Source organism: Pleurodeles waltl, chromosome 1_2 (assembly GCF_031143425.1).
Source record: "Pleurodeles waltl isolate 20211129_DDA chromosome 1_2, aPleWal1.hap1.20221129, whole genome shotgun sequence".
In the NCBI taxonomy this organism is placed as follows: Eukaryota; Metazoa; Chordata; class Amphibia; order Caudata; family Salamandridae; genus Pleurodeles; species Pleurodeles waltl.
Genome location: NC_090437.1, coordinates 926,053,036 through 926,072,840, shown reverse-complemented (window position 1 = coordinate 926,072,840; position 19,805 = coordinate 926,053,036). Strand labels below are relative to the sequence as shown.

At 43.3% G+C, this 19,805-nt stretch overlaps 1 protein-coding gene across 7 annotated transcripts in view; it reads left to right on the top strand.

Moving 5' to 3' along the window:
* Positions 1-19,805, top strand: part of PCM1 (pericentriolar material 1) — a 713,620-nt gene that overhangs the window by 208,752 nt on the left and 485,063 nt on the right. For all 7 annotated transcript variants that reach the window (XM_069200330.1, XM_069200304.1, XM_069200313.1 and 4 more), the window contains exons 17-18: positions 7,178-7,359; positions 12,543-12,737. In XM_069200330.1, the coding sequence (XP_069056431.1) occupies positions 7,178-7,359; positions 12,543-12,737 (377 nt within the window). The remainder of the gene's footprint in view (positions 1-7,177; positions 7,360-12,542; positions 12,738-19,805) is intronic.

Below are 19,805 nucleotides of genomic sequence, written 5' to 3'. Positions count from 1 at the left end.
GCATATACTACGGGCGCATCACCTGAAAGTAGACCGATAGATGTAGTGGGAAAAGCTCTGAGGTTTCCAGGGATGCCACAGTGTATTGCTGCCCCAACTAGAAACTGTAAGGAAACCTGATGCAAGTGTTTACTGGTGTAACCACTTACATCTAGGCCACATCAGTTATCACTGAGATACAAGGTCTTCCACTAAAAGGCACCAAGATTTGGAAGCGGCCTGTACACCACTAGAAATATCCAGGCATTTCATGTGGGTAGGTATTTTGTTGTTTGACTTAAGGAATTTTAGAAATCTTTTATTTTTAGACATTTTAATTCCCTAATTTGTACTATTTTATTAAGCATCACACCTTTAATTAGAACAGCATCTTTGGTTACTGCAGAATGCTACTTCCTAGTAAAACCTGGCTGTGTGTTTGTATGCTTGCTCATTGTCCATCACCGCTGTCTTTTCAGAAGTGACTGTAAATCTTCAGATGTAACTAAGGCCGACCTGAAGCATTCCTTCATTGACCATTGAGTTTAGTATTGACAAGACAACTAGCACCCAACATGAAGCAGTGAACATGTTCACAGTTGCAAGTGGGGCCTGAAAGGTCCTAGAAATGTTTTTCTTAGCTTAGAATTATTTTTACTCACCAGTTACTGTAGGTATGTTCTTTTCATAATGAAAAATACTGACAGAACTTATGTTATGGAATATCTGTCTGTTGTCACATGAATGCGAAATTTCCTAGCTATCGTGAAGGAAAGTTTCAATTCTATTAAGGACACGGAGGCGAGGATTATGCATATCTTTCTTCACTTTTTATTAATCAGCAAGTTCAAAGTTAAACACAAAATGAACAGAAAAACTACAAGTTCCATGAAGCCGCCGCCATGGTAACCAGTATCCAATGAGGTTCCACCTTTCACGCTGGTATAAATAGCCTCAGCTGCGACACACTTCCTCGACTTCACTGCGGAAATCTTGTTCGAATTAACTGGGTGTAGTCTGGGGACCTAAAAAATATACGGTGAAATTAGGACCCAAACTGATAACGTAATGTTGCATCACAATGCCAGCCAAATAAGAGAATATACATATGTGTCATAACCTGAATCACAAAACAAGCCTGAGACTATCAACATTGTTTAAAGAAAACTAGATACATGAGCAAGGAAATAAATAAATAAGGTATACATGCAAATATACCACCTCAATACGAAGATACAAGAGTCCGGGTGGGCAGAAGACTCGAGAGTAGTATGTGGGTGGGATAATCCTCGCCTCCGTGTCCTTAATAGAATTGAAACTTTCCTTCACGATAGCTAGGAAATTTCGCATTCTATATCAGGACCGGAGGCGAGGATTATGCAAGTTCAAAGCTTACCAACCACCAGTGAGGCTGCCTCATGAATAGGTTTAAAGTAGAACTTCTTAAAAGTAGATTCCGAAGACCAATCTGCGGCATGCATGATGTCTTCTAATCTACCCCCAACCTGTATGGCCTTCGAAGCCATGGCCCCCCGTGTAGAATGAGCGCCAAAAACTTGGATATCAATACCTGCCTCAGACAAAATCCAACTAATCCATCTGGCAATGGAAGGAGAAGAAACCGCCTTAAACGGCCTTTTTATGGAGATTAATAATTGGTTCTCACCTGGAGGTCTAAGATTCGCGGTTATTTCCTCATAGACCTTGAGACATCTAACCACGCATAATTTTGGGGAGTCCGGAAAAGATGGATAGGATACTGACCTGGTATTATTCTTTGTTCTCCTAGAAATAGTAAACGTGATTCCTTCTGGAGTAAAGACACGGGCTGATACATCCAGGGCCCTGATATCTGATACGCGTTTACATGAAATGAGGCATAAAAGCATGGCCAATTTGGCAGATAACTCCTTCCGGGATAAATACTGATTACCGCACCAAGAGGACAAAAGAATAAGGACTATGTTTACATCCAAGAGATTTGTATATCTAGCCTGAGGAGGTCTAGAAAGTCTGATACCCTTGAGGAGTTTACAGATCCATGGATGCTCTCCAACCGGAAGGTTGTTCAGAGGGGGGTGACCTGCAGATATAGCTGAGCGAAAAGAATTAATCGTACAGTAAGCAAGACCAGACTCCGCTAATTCTGCAAGGAAATTAGCGATATCTGTAATACTGGCCCCCATGGGATGACGGTGTTTGTCCACACACCAACGAGACCATCTGTTCCATGCTGAACTGTAACGTTTGCATGTCCCAGGGGCCCAGGCCTGCGCAATGAAGTTTCTAGCTTCCTGCGAAAGTCGGCTGTCTTGCCAACGATGCCTGAAATCTTCCAAGCTATGAGAGAGAGATGACCCTGAAGGACCAGGGGGTGATAAGATCCCGACGGGTCCCGTAGGAGTGCAGAAAAAACTGGGAGACGCAGGGGGCACTCGCAAGAGAGCTCCAGAAGAGTCGGAAACCAAGCCGGAGACCTCCACCAGGGGGTTATTAGAACTATTGTCGCCTCCTGTCTGCGAACCTGAGCTGCAACTCGCGGGATCATAAGAAACGGTGGGAAAGCATAACCTTGAAGAGTCCCCCAATGTTGGCGAAATGCATCTACTGCCGCAGCTCCCGAATCCGGGCGCCAGCTGAAGTATTGGGGAAGGTGAGCATTCCACCTGGACGCAAAGAGGTCTACTGTGCAGGGACCCCAACGGGTCATGATCGCTTGAAAAACCGATCGGTGTAACTGGCAATCGCTGGAGTCTGTGAGAAATCGGGAGTTCCAGTCCGCCCAAGCATTCTGGGCCCCCGGAAGATACTCTGCCGTGACCGAGACTTGGTGTTGGAGACAAAAATGCCAGAAGTCCTTTGCTAGTTCCGCTAGGGCTCTCTATCGCGTCCCTCCTAGACGGTTTATGTACTGGACAGCCGATAAATTGTCCATCCTGAGAAGAACTACACATGAGACTTTGTCTCTCGTTAGGGACTTTATCGCAAACGACCCTGCCAGGAGTTCCAGACAATTGATATGCATGGTGAGCTCCTGTGGAGTCCAGCGTCCCCCAAACTAAATGTCCCCGCATCGAGCCCCCCATCCTTGGCGACTGGCATCGGACTCTATCACCAGATCCGGGGCTGCTCCAAAAATGGCTCTGCCATTCCATGCTTCCATGTGGTCCAGCCACCAAAATAATTCCATTCTCGCTTCCTGAGAGAGGGAGATGAGCTCGGAATAAGTTACCCCCCGGCGAAGGTGGAAAGCCTTCAGGCGTTGAAGGGCTCTGTAGTGTAGGGGGCCTGGAAAAATGGCCTGGATTGAGGAAGACAGCAGGCCGACGACTCTGGCTAATTGGCGAAGGGAAATCCTGTCTCGCTGAAGGACTTTCCTCAGTTCCTTCTTTATTTTGGATATCTTTGTTGACGGAAGACTGAGGGATGCCGAACGAGAATCTATGAGAAAACCCAGGAAGACTAACGATTGGGTCGGAGAGAGCTCCGAGGAAAAATCTTTTTAATGGAAGACTGGGCTTATCCAGAGCCGAGAAAGTAGCAACGAATTTACCCAGCTCCTTAACAAAAGGGTCACCAAATAAATTGCCTTGGGCAATAGCCCCTGCCTCCGAGTTTGAAAGTTCACCCAATTTGGGATCGATTTTAATCAATAAAGATCTGCGCCTTTCCGCAGAAATGGCACAGTTCGCATTGCCCAGAAGACAGACAGCTCTCTGGGCCCATCCTGCAACAATGTCTGTTTGCAGGGGACTGTTTGAATGTTTGGCGCGTTCTGCCAGTTGAATGATCTGTGTGAGGGGTCCCAACACATCCAGAAGCTTGTCCTGGCATGCCCTCCAGGAGCGGTCTATCCCTTTCTTGGGATCTTTAATGTATTTTGCAAAAAAGGTACACATTTTTGGGTCAATATTTAGAGTAAAAGCGACCCTATCAGATAACGATGGGCGAGGGCATTCGGCCCGTAAACGAGCACGCACTACCATGTCCAAAGGTTGCCTAATTTTACTGGCGACATACTCCGCAACCTTGAGATCCGGCCGCCACTCAGAGGAACGTGGATGGTAGATACCCTCCGGTTCAAACATATCTGAGTCCGAATCCCCAGGAACAGACTGATCCGGCAGGGTAGCATTAGGACGCCAAGGGCGACCTGAATCATCATCCAAAGATGATGAATCGTCGTCTGAACCACCGAGGATGCCTTTAGGTGAACCAGAATCAGGGTTCCATAGATGGTGAAGCATGTCACCCATTACTCCGGGCAATCGACCCTCCCGGGAGGGTAAACGCGTATGCGCGCGCGCACTCTTGGAGTGTGATAAAAAATCGCTATCTTCCAGGTGCCCCGCGTCGCGCTTGCGCCTGTTCTTGGGAGCCGAAAGGGTAGAAGTATCACCCTCCGTTCCCGTCACGCCAAACATGCCCGTACCCTTGGACACCTGTCCTGTGAGTTTAGCCACGGTCTCTCTAAGAGGGGCCAAAGCGTGCGAAATTGCTTGTGAGAATAAGGCGTCTACCCCAGGGGGAATGGTACGGTGAGAGGGACCCTCACCCGGGGACATGTTGGCAAAAGGCTCATGCCCCTGAGAGGACTGCATGCTGAGGTTCAGACAAAAAAATAATGTGACAGAGAATACCACCCTATAAATATATAAAGGGTAATTCCCTACCCCCTCTGTCCAGAAACAAGAAAATAAAGCACAAAATTCTTCCCCGTAGGGGTATAATCAACCAAACGGTGTCACGGGGTAGGAAACAGTTAAAACACAAAGTGTTAAAGAAATGAGGAAAAATATAGCCAAACACACGAGCGTGTAGTTACTCAAAACACTCACACGATTAACTGCGCATTAAACAAAATACTGGGCGTCTGAGTGAAATAAATAAGACGCGCGCCCTCAGACGGGTGTGACGCGTCAAGAAACACTGAAACTCAAAAGAAAAGAAGCGCACTCGAGCGGAACGCGCGTTCCGAGTTGAGTCCACCTTCGTAGCAACACCCGTTGCTACAACAGTGCAAAAATAACAGAAAGGCGAAGCACTCGAGCGGAACGCGTGTTCCGAGTCGAGGACACCCGCCTAGCAACCCTAGTTGCTACAACAGAGAGAATGTAAAGTAAACGCTCGAGCGGAAACGCGTTCCGCTACGAGCACACCGCCTGAGCAACACTGGTTGCTTACACAGAAGAAACAAAAGGCAACAACGCGCTAAACAAACAAAGCAATGTTAGCCGGAGGCAGGAAAGGCACTTATCTGAGCAGTGAAGAAAGAGGAAGTGTGTCGCAGCTGAGGCTATTTATACCAGCGTGAAAGGTGGAACCTCATTGGATACTGGTTACCATGGCGGCGGCTTCATGGAACTTGTAGTTTTTCTGTTCATTTTGTGTTTAACTTTGAACTTGCTGATTAATAAAAAGTGAAGAAAGATATGCATAATCCTCGCCTCCGGTCCTGATATAGAATTCTGAGCCACTGACTCCTGGACTAGGTTGTGACTACTTGCCCTCGCTGCCCTAAGAGCTAAATGCCTTAGATCTTCAGTTTGGAGGAAGCAGTATTGCAGTTGTGGGACACCAGTGGTAAACAAAATCTCTTAGTTGTCCTTTTATCAACTATATATTTTGTTTACATCTGTAGCATTTTTGATTATGATAATTTGCTTGTGATATCCTTCAGTAATATACAACCTATCACTTGTAATCGATTTCAGTAGAAACATAGTTGCTAGAAACTAGCTGCACCAGTTTCCTCAGACTTTCAGGCTTCAGCCTATTAGTCTGTGTTGTCCTTATTTTCTCTTACTCTTCCTTTAAAAAAGGTTTATTAAAGAGTTTTCTAGTCTGTTATTTTTAGTGACTGTCTCTTTTAAAATTGGTCACTTTTGTAAACCAGATAAATATCCGACACTTGGTCGTCATAACCTTTTATTGGATGCTTTGAAATATTATCATCTTTCTTAGAAAAAAAAATCATTTTTTTTCTGAAAAACAATTAAAAGCATATGAACATTTTTTTAATAAACAGGATTTTCTAGGTTTTTGTTGCATGTAACAACCCACGACGTGACCCAGGTACAATAAGACAGTAACATAGGAGCATATGAGATACTTCGCCACATCAAACTTGTACATTATGGTATTCCTCAGTGCTCCAACCATTTACCCAGTATCTTTGCATGTTTGAGGGCATCCTCTGGCCTTGAATACGGCCGTCTCCTGTGTTATACCCTAGTCAGTCTCCTGTTTACACAGCTTCAGCTGGGACAGTGAAGGCAGCCACATCCTTTAGTAGTGTCCCTGTCGTCCTCTGCCACTTTGATCCCCACTAAGGTCCAATCTGCCCTGACATCAAACACTTTTCTAGGACTCCCCACAGAATAGGCAAAGAGGCGGCATCAATGTGTCTCCCCACCACTTCAGTGATCTCAAAGATCTTACCCATGTATTTCACAATCACCGGACAGGCCCAGACCATATGATAAGTGAGCAGGGTCCCAGAGCAGTGTCAACAGGCTAGTGACTGCAGTATGTGCACTTGCCAGGGTCGTTCGGGTGTCTTGTATGTCATGTGACACATGTACAGTGTGTGTATTTTTGTGAAATGTGCTCTGGAATGATGCAGGACAATTAAATGTTTATAGATATAGTGAAGATTTCCATGGAACAGAACTATGATTATAGGCAAGTAACTATTCATTCTTTGTCATTTTCACCAGGATGTTTTGTATATTTTACCAAAACATAGCTAAACACATGTAGGTGTGTGGCTATTGAAACATTAGTGTTTTATGAATATAAATGACCTCTTAAAAATGTTGCACAATGTCTGCTGAATCCCCCTGAATCCCCAGAAAATCCACCATATTGGGTCCGAATACAGGAAACTAGGTATGAAGTCAGTAGCTCTAATCAAGTTCATTTAAGGCCAGCCATTGAACAGTCCCAACCGTTGTTGCAAAATAGAACCTTATTCTGAACATCCTTGGCAAGCAGTCATGTGTCGCACACTGAAGAACTTTTAGATTTTTATTTTAGATTTTCATCTGAGTTCGAGCTATTAAAACTGGGTTGCTAGAAAATCCTGAGTCGTCGTTAAATAAGCGAAAACAATTATGGACAGTTACTTTTGACATCAGTTTTCATTTCAGTTTATAACCAATGAGAATAAGAATAAAGTAGGCTTTTATTTTGTTAGTTGTGGGCTGAAATACGTAAACACCAGATTTTAAGAGAAGAACTGCGCCAAAGAAGGAAACAACTTGAGGCTTTGATGGCTGAACACCAGAAAAGACGTGGAATGACATCTGTTGCAGCAGCATCTGTCAGAAGTGATGGCTCAGAAACCCTTGGAACTCAACAATACAGTAGGACAGAAAAGTAAGTGCTTTAAATTTGTTTTACTTAAATAAAATGCAGAAACATAGATTGACTTTAACCTTTGTAATGCTAAAGAAAAGACTATTGTATTTTGCTTCAGCTCATGTTTCAGCACGACAACATTTTAGATACCCTTCCATTATGAAAGAAGCAGTTATACATGTTGAAGAAAATGTCCATTTATTTTTTACAATACAGTTGTTTGAGAGGTACAGACATTGCTCCTTTGGGGACATCTTTGAGTTCAGTTCCATCCTTGATTGTACCAGTTTATGTGTTTCCCCACCAAACATCTGCCTCTTTAGATTAGTGAATTTGGGTAAAGTAAGTTATTCATTTTGCTTTCAAAATATGAAACGCTGTATACACACCCATGTTTTTATCCCAGTCAATAAAATTACTTTATTATAGTTATCGTATGACTACAGACCTATTGAACATTAGGAGGGTTTTAATTTGGGATAAACAGGGCAATTCACAGTTGACATCCACCAAAAATTCCAGAAAAACTCCCTGATATTTGTAACTGTCTAGGTGTCTTCTCAGTGCATAAATAATGTATTTCAGGACAAGCATGTTCTGTGTCTTACAGACCAAATATTATCACTTGGCAGATTATTCCCCATAAGTTTGCAACTATGATTGTGACAGCTGTCTGTACTTAAGTGCTTTGAATCCTGATGCCTGTCATTTGGAGTGTGCCCCATCTTTCTTAAATTTTATTAATGGATTACATTCGGCATAAAGTATGAACAAGCAACCCAGATAATTGTAATACCATTATTATTATATATATGTGTATATCACATAGATATGTCTGCAGAGTAATTCTGCCAATTTCCCCAGATTTGGTAATATTATCCTGGGCAGCCCTGTGACTCTCACTCAAACTGCTCTGCTTTTCCACAGTAGTCCCTCGGGGGCATGAAGGTGTGGATTCCTATCTCTAGTGGTGTAAAATGTCTCTCCTAGCGACAATAAATCCTGTAGCCACCAATGGAGCACCTTTGTCCCCATTTAACCAAAAGCCCCAACAGTACTATTTTGGTTCACTTAAGATCAACGTCTCAACGATGTGAGTTAGAATGTCATTCCAAGATTATGTTGTAGAATGTTCCCAGCTCCGCCTTGCAACTTAACCAGTGGAGGTTCAACCCTTGGTTCCTTTTATGTGAGCTCGAGGGTCTGTAGTATGCTCTGCGTAAGTAAGATTAATCAAGCTGAGTCGCATACAGTTTGCGAAAACACTGGGGACCATCTTTACGTATTCCCAGTCTCCCACCTTTCTGACATCACATGCGTGAGTTCTGTGGTATTATTTACTGTGGTTCAGTATATTGGCCCCATCTGCCATTTATTGAGACCCTAAGTGACACCTTACTAGGGGCATAGGCCAAACATTACTCATCTCCACCAATCAACCACCAACTTAGGCAATGGCAACACCCTGCCTTGGGCAAACCACCACCTGACACCATTCCCCCCCCGCCCCCCTCCCCCTTTCACACACATGCACATCCCCCCTGAAAGTCTGATGATGCAAAGCATTTTAGAATAGTATATATGGATCTGTCACCCATTTCAGGCTTTGCCATTCATCGTACTTTAGGATATCAAATGTAGGACCCTGATACCACAATTAATTTGAAACATATAGCCTTTGCAAACACCGATCCTTTTATTAAAAAAAAAAAAGAAGTGTGCATCACCCTTGATTTTTAATGTTTTAACTCAATCGAATAGGAAGAGCTGAACAAGATAAAAATTGTGACAACCGTGTTGGTGGGTGCTGTTGGCTGGTAGCTCTTGAAGGATTAAAATATCTTTGACATCATGTATCTTAAACCACAAATGCAACATTCCCATATTAAGATCTTAGGGCCAGATGTATCAAAGGTTTTTACCCATTCTATGTCAATGGGAAAATGTGTTCATACATATGGCCATTAGTCCTTTTGCGAGCGGACCTGAGCATATCAGCTCAACATGGCCAGTTAGTTATTACTCAGTACCATAGTTTAGTCTTATGGTTACTACTTTTTCATTCCTCTTTCGTAGATTCATCTTTAACCATTGTCTTTTCTACACTGAGACAACCTAATTAATGAAGACCCTCCTACTTACCTATTTGTAGTCTACCTGAACATGCATGTTATAAAAGGTTATTGTGAATGTGTGATACATTAAGGATAAATAACTGATGTGAAAAAGGTGCTAAAAAATTCTTCGATGTACGCCTTAAGATGCTTGACAGTTTGAGACTGCAGCCTGCACTTTTAAACAAAAAGCCTTATCACATATTTTTCAGGCCTACAGACCACTTTTTTATGTCTGTTATTGAAGATAAATTGAGGACAATACCAATACTTAAAGCTTAAAACAAAGCTTACTATTTTTTGACTTTATTATCAAGCACATTTGCTTCCATCTTAATATATGGCTTTCCTGCCGCCTCTTGCGTTTGTCCTTCTCATGGAAGATACGTTCTTTATTGTGCTTTAGATTAGAAGGCATTTATTCTTCTATGGCTTCACCTCTGTCAACTAGTTTTTTCTTTTGCTTTTAGTACCTAGTGAGTGTGATATGTTTCTCACTTTGTCCTGTCTGCTCCCTTCTCGGTCACCTCTGCAGTTTCAAAGTTGCCAGCCAACCCACCAAGTTCATCAGTTGCTTAACTCTCTCCACTTGTTTTTTTTTTATGTATACCACCCCAGGTACTCATTTGCTCCTCCTTGACTGCGCCCATTGCTTATCTGCATGTACTTTAATCTCCCCAGGCCCTTTCCGCACCACCATTTGTGTGTATATTCACTGAAAAAAGATGAAAGGGTTGTTATAGATGGGTGAAAATGTCAGTTAAAACATGCTGTTTTAAATGTACAAAAACACTGAAACACCCTGGTTGTAGTTATACCTTAGGGCACTATTACTCCTGTCTTACGGTAACTATAACTTGCACCCACCGATATACACAGTTTTATTATCAATAATTTAATTGAAAATGTTGTATTGTAATCGTATTTATATAGCGCTTACTACCCCTGACGAGGCGTCAAAGTGCTTTTCGATGAGTAGCACGCTACTCCGGAACCCAACAAGAATTAGTGATGGATTAGTATTGTTTAATAATGAGTACAGTTTTAGTATTATTATGAGTTAATTTGAGCCGCGGATATGAGAGTTTGTTAGTTAGATTGACTGGAGTAATGGAGGGGTGGAGGAGGAAAGAAATCCAGAAGTGTTAATTGGGATTATATCCTTTGTTTACTCAACCCAAATGCTTGGGATGAGTAAAGGGGGGCGGAGGGGGAAGAGTATGTGGAAGGGTTAGGGAGAGCATAGTAGCAGGGTGAGATGAATGCAGGAGAATTTAGTAGGGTTGTGTGGGAGGTCACCGAGGTAGAGTGAGGTTTGGTGAGTTAGATGTGGAGGGAAGAGCTTAGGCAGAGATATTTAGGAGATGAAAGTGGTAGAAGGGATTTGGGATGAGTCGGAGTGAGAATGCAGGATAGTTTGATAGAGACATGACATAAGAGTGATGAGTAGATAAGTGTGATAAGATGAGAGCAGGAATTCATAGATATCAGTTTGGCTGCTTGGACGGAGAAGGATGTACCACCTACAGTCTTTTTCTTGTATGGTGGTGTTCGAAGGCGGGGTGCCTTATTGTGGCGATATTATTGATGATGTCATAGAGCATGTTATGAGTAATGTAATATATGGGGTAATTAGCAGTGCATGGGTGAAGGTGTGAGTTATGGTTACCGTAGGGCATGAGTTATCATTTTTTGAAGTAACTATGAATTTGAGTGGTTTTGTACATTGAAAATGGCATATTTTAAATAACATTTTCACCTAATTACTGTCTTTTAACCTTTTAGTTTTTTAATAGAATTTCTAATTGTTTTTTTTAAACACAAAGTAAAATATAAATATCATACCTAGCTATAACATCCGCTTTAACCTTTTGTTTTTTTCCTGTGAAGTTTTAATGTTTTTTTAAATATTGTATTACTATACATAAGACAGTTCCCCCACCTTCATCCACTTGTACAGCAGATCTGACATCTTCTAGTGCTGCTGGGGGGGGGGGGGCGGGAGGGGGGGCACTGTAGAACTTCCTGCAATCCCCCTGCCCCCAGAATATAATCAAAAATAATTTATGACACCCCTGCCCCTACGAGTGGCATAAACAAAATTAAAAAAAATATGTAAGTAGCCTTCACAAGGCGTGTCTCAGTCTCACCTGGGTCACCCACTTATTATTTTTTATTTTTTGTTAGGGGGCCATGAGGATAGCCCTTGGATCCATGGAGCCCTACTGGCTTCCTGCAAGAAGCCCCATTTCTTGGGGCTGCTCAGGAGCTGACATTTTGTTTTATGTAAACGGTCCACCAGTGCCTACCTGGGGCACCTCATAACATTGGTTTTTGGGGCCACCGGGGGAGCCCCAGGGCCCTTGCGGCCCCACCGGGCTTTATTATGCCCACTTAGGGCATGCCACAGCTACTCCCTCCCTGAAGGTTTCTGGGGGAGACCTAGGGACCCCCCCGACAACCCCCGCTGCTCCTTGCCTGCATCCATCCCAGGTGCAGCGGGGGCTAGCATTGCTCTCACCGCACGGGAACAGTTTATTTTTGCTTCTGCTGGAATCCTCTGTGAATTTTCAGCAAAACAGAAAAAAAATCTTTTGGCCCTGTGTGGGGTTCCTCTGGGTCCCCACATTGACCTGGCCTAGGGGAGTCCGGGTATCCTACCCTGCCCCCGTACATTTTATTTTTCAGTTTTCCCTCAGATTTAGGACTGGGTTTGTTAAACCTAAAACAGGATACCCTACTAATGCTGAATAGCATTAGCATAAATCATTGGAAAAGCCAGTAGGTATGCATAGGGAAAGCCACATGACGAGTCCTATTGACCTGGCCAGTTCTTTTGATGATGTTCACTTTCTATATGTTACTGAAGATGTTTGACCTGGCCATATGGTTCTCTAGTAACATTCATGTGAATAAAAGTAATGAATCTGCAGGAGCCTAATCATCCATTAAAATATAGTTTGCCAAAAGTAATGTATTGTACTTTAATTGTAATGTTTATTCTATTTTTATTTAGTAAAGTGTTTATGTAAAGTAATTTAATTTTCCATGCATAGAAGTGAACTGTGAATGTGTAACAATTTTTAGAACTATGGCTACCTGGGGAGGATCAACTCAGTGTGCATTGGATGAAGATATGGATGAAGACGGATATCCTTCTGATGATGTTCTTGCAGAAGTGGAGGAAGAGGAACAGGAGCAACTAGCCACTGAAAACTTTTCTTTGTATCCCCAAAACAGTATGAATCGGAGCACCCAGAGTACAAAGGGGATTAGAGATGGGTCAGTACTAATCTGTTTCTGGCAACTTTGTTTAATGAATAAGTATTATTCTCAGATGTAGTATATAATCCCAATTATTCCAATATTCTGTGCTGAGATATTGCTGCTGTGGAACCTATACATGCAAATGTCTTATGTGAGGTGAAAGCATCAGAACATTTTATTGTAAGATTATGATCTTTTATTCCGATCACTTCTGTGAATAGTAAAATAGTGTATGAGAGAGTATTCCATCCCCATGGAAATATCACTGTCATATATTTTATTTTTTTTGCTTTGGAAATGTTCATCTGATGTTTGCACCTGGTATACACAAACATTTTGCTTTATAAAATATGTAGCAAGCTTTTTAATTCAAAATTCTGACTTTGTTCATGTATATTTTGAAGATTTCTATGATATTTCATTGAGTTGGGTCTTTGGTGGGTTTTGTGTGGATTAGGTTAACAACACCTAGCAGTCGCAGTCCTGATCCCTTTCTTGGAGGGTAATCCCTGGTTCTTTGCATGCCACAGCAGCTGTGGAATAATTTCAGATTTTGGTCCTAGAGATTGTTAGCCACTCCTTGTTATCTAGCATTGGGCCTTTCTTATGTTAACATGATTTAAATATCCCCTGTTTAACTGAGAGTCCCAGAGTAACATTACAGAAGAAGTAACAGCAAATTACCTTGGAAATATGTTGAAAAAAAATTAGCTTTAGTAACTTTTGCATATCACTAAAAATGGCCCAAAGTTCAAACAGTGTGGCAAAGGCACATTAATCTCCTTTCCCCTAGATGCCAACATACCTCTGATTTTACACCCCATGTTGTGTGGAAGAAAGTTCCAGTTCATAGTTCTAATCAGGAAAAAAAAAATCTCAAATTATCTTGCTACTGCTAACTCCTGGTGGTTAATTATTATAAATAAGGCTTTTCCTCTTGCCATGCTACAATTCTTGGATAGTAACTGGATGGAATTATGGCTTTTCCCTGCACAGCAACAGAATGCAACATAGTGTTCTTTAGACACTGTTCTTGTTGAAGCAATGACTTTATCATGAACCTCCCCATGATGATGGCATCTACTGGCTGTAACCCAAGACAAAAGATTGTAAGATCTGCTGCACTTTTTGGGCAAAACCATTAAAGACAGGGAGGATTGCCTGCTCCTGTGATTCAAGAGCAAGGATGCTTTATAAGCTCCTTCCTCAAGTGAAGAGTATTTCAGCGAGAGAAAGAAACTGCTCAAGCAATTCCGAACTTGTGATAACCCTGAAATGGCAAAAACTGAGAAATGGCATCTGCTTCTGGCGAACCATCGAAAAAAGGCCTCCAGAAAGTCCAAAAATCAGCTGGAGATGCTTGACAAAACCCCATCAGTGGTGCAGGAGCCATCACTGACTACACCATCAATATCCTATGGAAGCCTAAAAACGAATAAACACACAGGCACTAAGATTCAAAGTGTACCATTATATAATCAGCTCTGAGGAACATAGTGCCATTCCTGACTAGCTCGAAATGCAGATGTTTGTGTGAGGTTTTATAAATTACAGTAGTTGCTGCACAAAAATAAATAGCCAATGAGGGAATATCCGGTGTAACTACTTTCCAAACATTTATCCAATCATTAACATTAAACATTTAGCCATATATGGGCATTGAATTTTTAAATATGTAAATGAAGCGCAGCAACAGTTTTTACACCTGTGACTTTGATGTTTCTCTAGACCGTGTAGTTACAGCAAGTGTACAGCAAGCTCAGCTACAGGCCACCAGGCATTTGAATGCTTTGCAGGCTTCATGTTGAGTGCCACTAAATGGAATCTGAAACAAGATGGATTCCACATCCATTGCCTTTGTTGCCTGCGCTGTGGGAGGCTCTGCTATATGCTTCTGAGACCTGTATATTGTAGTTGGGCTGAAGTGCATACATTGCGGCACATCTGTTAAAGAAGCACCATAAATTCAATACCTGTCAAGACTGCCTCCTGTGTCGAGGTTCCCCATCCACCCACCCAACCAGGCAGCTTAGGAATTCCATAATCTTGTTTCCTGTCTTTTATGTGCCTCTTACTTACCTGATGGATCTCCTTTGTTGCCTGTCTAATGTTGCCACTATTATCCAGTATGTGAGTGCAATACTCCAGGCACAATCTGCTCTCCTTAGCTAGTAAATGTACAATGCTGTCCTGTTCTATTTAACTACTGCTCTCATTTCATCTGAGATATTACCTATTGCAGCATTATTTTTAATTAGACAAGTCCTCAATAGGTTTTGCCAATTAATTTATTTATCCTATGACTTGTGCAACACTCCCAGTGAAGGTGTTGTTATCCCAAGGCACGTTAGCATGTTACTAACCTAATTAGTCTATCTCATGCACCTCCTCATTCCTTTGCCAGGCCTCCTCATGCCTTACTTTAGGCAACTGCTGAACATGAAATATCCTTGATGTAACAAAGGATAGGTAACAGCTCCCATACACACCTCAGGGCAGATGAAGTAAGCTGATTTTCCACTTACTTAGAACATCCCTTTGTTTCCATGTATCCAGTTACTTTTAGAGACCACCCCTCAACTGTCCCGTCCTTTTCACTGGAAGTGTGTGAATGAGTCTTTTCCAACGAGTAGCTCCTGAGCTGCAGGTAGCTCTCCAGCTATCTGCAAGTAGTTCTCCTGTGTGCAGTGCATTCTACTAAATTAGATGATTTTTTTGTTGAATTAATATATGAATAGAAACATTGAAAGTGTATATAAGTGGAAAGGGTGCCTATTTTCAGAACTCATAGGTTGATGTTTTAGAGAAAAATGGCTGAATTCCAAAAATATATTTCTCCTCCCCTTTCACGAATTTCTCACGCCCTGGGGTATGGGATAACTGGGGCTAAAATATCCCAGGGAGAGGGGCTGTGTGGCCTCTCTCCCCTTTTAGTAATTGGGTGGCCCTGGGGGATGGGGTAATAATTGGCCTGGGACCCGGGGCTGCGTGTCCCCTCCCGGTTGTCTACATATGAGTGGTGGGCACAGGGCCTGGCTGCAAGCCAGGCTCTGCGTCGTCCTCCTGGGTGTGCAAGGCATGAGGGGTGGGAACCTGCAAGGGTGGGGGAATTCGCTATAGAGCCTGGCCACCGTCTAGGCCCTGCGGTTGACCCACCTCCGTGCACAGCCAAAGACATGTGTGTGGAGGGAGGTTGGTTGTCTATGGGGTTGGGGGGTGGCTGCACACCAGGCCCTGCAGCCAGCCACCACAGCGGCCATGCGTGGTGCTGGGATTGGTTCCTACGGTCAGGTTAGCAGCAGGGCCTCGCTGTGGTGGGGATTTTGGTTAAGGGAAGGTATTTAAATATTACTCCACTTTTTTAAAACAAAACCTAGAAATTCAGTGGGGAAAAAAAGCAACGTTTACAGGGACGCACAAAACCATACAGTTACCTTAGGGCACAATTTAACATTTCTTGAGTTAAGTATAACTAACTCTTGAATTTCTGTGGTTTTGTGTGTGTAAAATCTGAACCTAACTGTAACGTCCCTCTAACGGGTGTGTGTAGTAGTGTATGTGGATTGACTGGCCTTTCCTTTAAGACCTCTAAGTCAGATAACTGGTGTGCCTAGTAATGCTGACAAATGTTGATGTGCCAAGAACATTACTTTCAGTAACTTGGAGTATTGGTGTGACAATAGAAAAAACGTAAATCTGATGCTTCCTTTGATGCTGAACTATTCAAAGTTGTGACTAGCAAAGGACACGGAGACTGCTCACTGTCCTGGAAAGTCCATTACGTAAGATCCTTTGCACTTAAGACATCTGCCTCATAATTTTCCTGTTCCTATTGCCAAAGATGAGACTGATTCAACTGAGATTGCAGAGCACCCTCTGAGTGCATTCTGTTTTATTCTATTTGATTCTGATATATACTGTTCTCTGAATTCACATAGAGCATGGCTACCCAGAGCTGGGCTTCTGAGCGGTAGCAAAGAAAGGGTGAAAGTACCATCCCCAACACATTATTATGGAAATAGATTGTTTTTTAACAGCTTTCTAAAATGCTAGAAATTATTTCCACATTTCAACTTGAGTGACCTAGATTTCCAAAGCTTAGGGGAAACATATGTGAATGATTGCCCCCTGTTCTAGCTCGATTTATCTTGGGTACAGCTAGAAAATGAAGATCACAGTATCTAAGGACCCTGTTGGGTTCATCCCATTTGATCAATTGGTGGAGAACTTTTGGTCCGTCCTTGTATTTGGCTTGATGGATCAAGCTGAGTACCTTAAACTGAACTCTGCTACTTATGGAGAGTTTTAAGTGATTCCCTGGCAGACTGAGTTTTGGGAATCCCGCATTCTTGATGATTTGAAGTTTCCCCATCACACCCTTGGGGCTGCCTAAATACAGCGAGTTGCCATAGTCAAGGCATGATAGGATCAATCCTTGGATCACAGTTAGTCCGGAATCTGATGGAAGCTATTTCAAGGTTTTCATAGGTGCTCTCTATAGTCCAAAGCAAGTGCCAGCAATCTTGTTTACTTGCAAAGTCCATAGAGAGCAGGTTATCTATGGTAAAGCCTAAGCTTTGTATCTCTTTTTGTGTGTATTGGACATTCACCTAACACAGAAGGCCAGCTAATCTGTTGCCAGAGGGATGGGTTGTTGCCTACCACCATCTCCTCTGTTTTCTCTCCATTTAGTTTTAGGCAGCTGCCAGTGATCCTTTTGTATACCTTCTATTGACAGCCATTAGGTTTTGTCAAGGTGGCAATGGTGTCTGGGGACAGCATGACTATCAGCTGTGTATTGTCTGCGTAAGACCCCATTGTGTAACCAAAGGCCCCGATGGTGTCATATAATGGACAAATTAGAAGTGTGGGGCTTAACGAGGAGCCCTGCAGAACTGTGCATCTCAGCTGCTGAGTAGTAGAATAGCAAGATTCTTTTCTAACATGAATGCCTCTCCCATCCAAAAAAAAAAAACCAAACCATTTTAGAGCGTTTCCAAAACCAATTTCTTCCAAGCGTTGCATGAGAATGGGATGGGAGACAGTATTGAAAGCAGCACTTAGGTCAAGAAGAAAGAGTGCCACCGAGCCACCCTGATCAAGGACCAGTTTAAGATCTTCTGTAGCCCTCAGAAGAACTGTTTCTGTACTGTGGCAAGCCCAAAACCCTTTCTGAGTCAGATGGAGGTTATTATTGGACTCCAGAAAAGCTGATATATTGCTGCTAATAATCTTCTCGGCCCTGGGAGTAGAGATATTGGCCTGTAGTTCTCAATTGCTTCGTGATCTTATGTGGGTTTCTTAAGTTGGAGGCAGATAATAGCATGTTGCCATTCTAATGGAACCTTCCCGGTCTTCAAAGATAGATTGTAGAGTTCTGTCACTGTGGACGTGTAGGAAGCTGGCTCTCTATATAGTACACTAAAAAGATGTACAGTGTGCAGAGAGTCCAGTGGATTCCCAACTGGTATTGCAGAGGCAAAAGTAGATATGACTAATGCTCTATTTTGTGGTAGTGTGGGAGGGCAGTTAGGCTTAGCAGAGGGTAGTGCTAAGCATCGGTTGTACTCACAGGCAATAAATAAGACACACACTCAAAGAATAAATCAGAGACCAATTAAAAAAAATTACAAAACCTTTTATATATGTTTCAAACCCAAGAACTTTGCACTCAGGTAAGTAGACTTTTGAGCATAAATACTTTGCAGTTTCAGAAATCAACACTGCAGTTTTCAGAGTTAGCTCTGGGTTATCCTATGGAGGAAAACAGTGTTCAGTGAACACAGGGTTAACAATGACTTTCAAAGTCAATCTGAGGGAGTTAAGGTAAGTATTGGGCTCTGTTCAGAACTACACCAGCAGGTCACACTGGGCGGCACTGGGGCGGCCGGATGTAGAGGTGCAGTAAGGCATCAGGTGCCCAATGGTTTCCTATGTGAGTTTGACCCAGTGACAAACATGCTGTAGACTCTGGCTTGAAAGCCAGTCAGGGACAACAATCAGGTACCACGAGCACCCCACCTGATAGACAACAATCAGGTGGGGTGCTCAGGGACGTAGGTGCACCTTTGGTCCTCTTCTCCTGTGTCCAAGGGTAACGGATGCAGGGGTGTCTTTAGGCGACTGTTTTTCATGTCCAGGAACGCTTGTGGTCAGGGAGTCCTGTGTGTTGAGGCTGCAGGCATCATGGGGGAGTCCGGCAGGGGTGGACCCACAGTGGACTCGAGCTCTTAGGAGTCGGGAACGTTGTTGGCACTGGTGACTCACCTCAGCTAAGGTCAGGGGTAATGGGTGCAGTGATTGCTGTAGCTCTCGGATGTTCTCTCTCCACAAGCCTCTGTAAGAGGGGGCCTGCATGCAGATGCTGCAGGTGTTTTATGAGAGTCCAAGATGGGTGACACCACACTGGACTCTGTCTCTGGACAGCTGGGGACCCATGTTGGCACAGTCGGTTAGCTTCACCTTAGGTCAGGGACATCGGTTGTAGTGATCACTTCTGGTGTCGGGATTCCAGCAGCTGCCGAGTGTTTTGTGTGGAGTTTCGTCTTGCTGTACAGGTCTGCTGCTCACTGGGGACTTGAGTCTTTATTGAAGGCTGTTGAGTTGGCTTCTTGAGCAGGATCCTTCACGGTCAGCAGGCAGCCAGAGGGGCAACTCTTCTTTGACTAGGTATTCTTAGTTTGTCGAAATCTGAGTTCTAGGGTTCAGGGGTGCCGCCTAAGTACTCATTTTAAGGGTATTAAAGGGACTGCCAGGCGGTAGCCAATGGGCTGCCCACCTTTAGGGTGGCTGCACCCTTCTTATGACCACTTCCTCTGGGAACCCTAGTGGCCGAATTCCTTCCAAGCAAGATGGAGGAATTTGAAAAGTAGTGTCCTCTTCAGTACGTCCACCTTAGGGGTGGGGCTGGCATGAAGTGGGCACTCCTCTTAATTTAACTAATTTTCCCACCTGTACTGCCACCAAGTGTGGGGTCAGGACAGGGGGGCTGGTCATCTCCAACATCTGGAGAGACCTGGGTCGCATTACAAAGGAGGCAGGCCCTTTGAAGCTCCCCGCCCTGGAATGTCCATCATGCCTGGG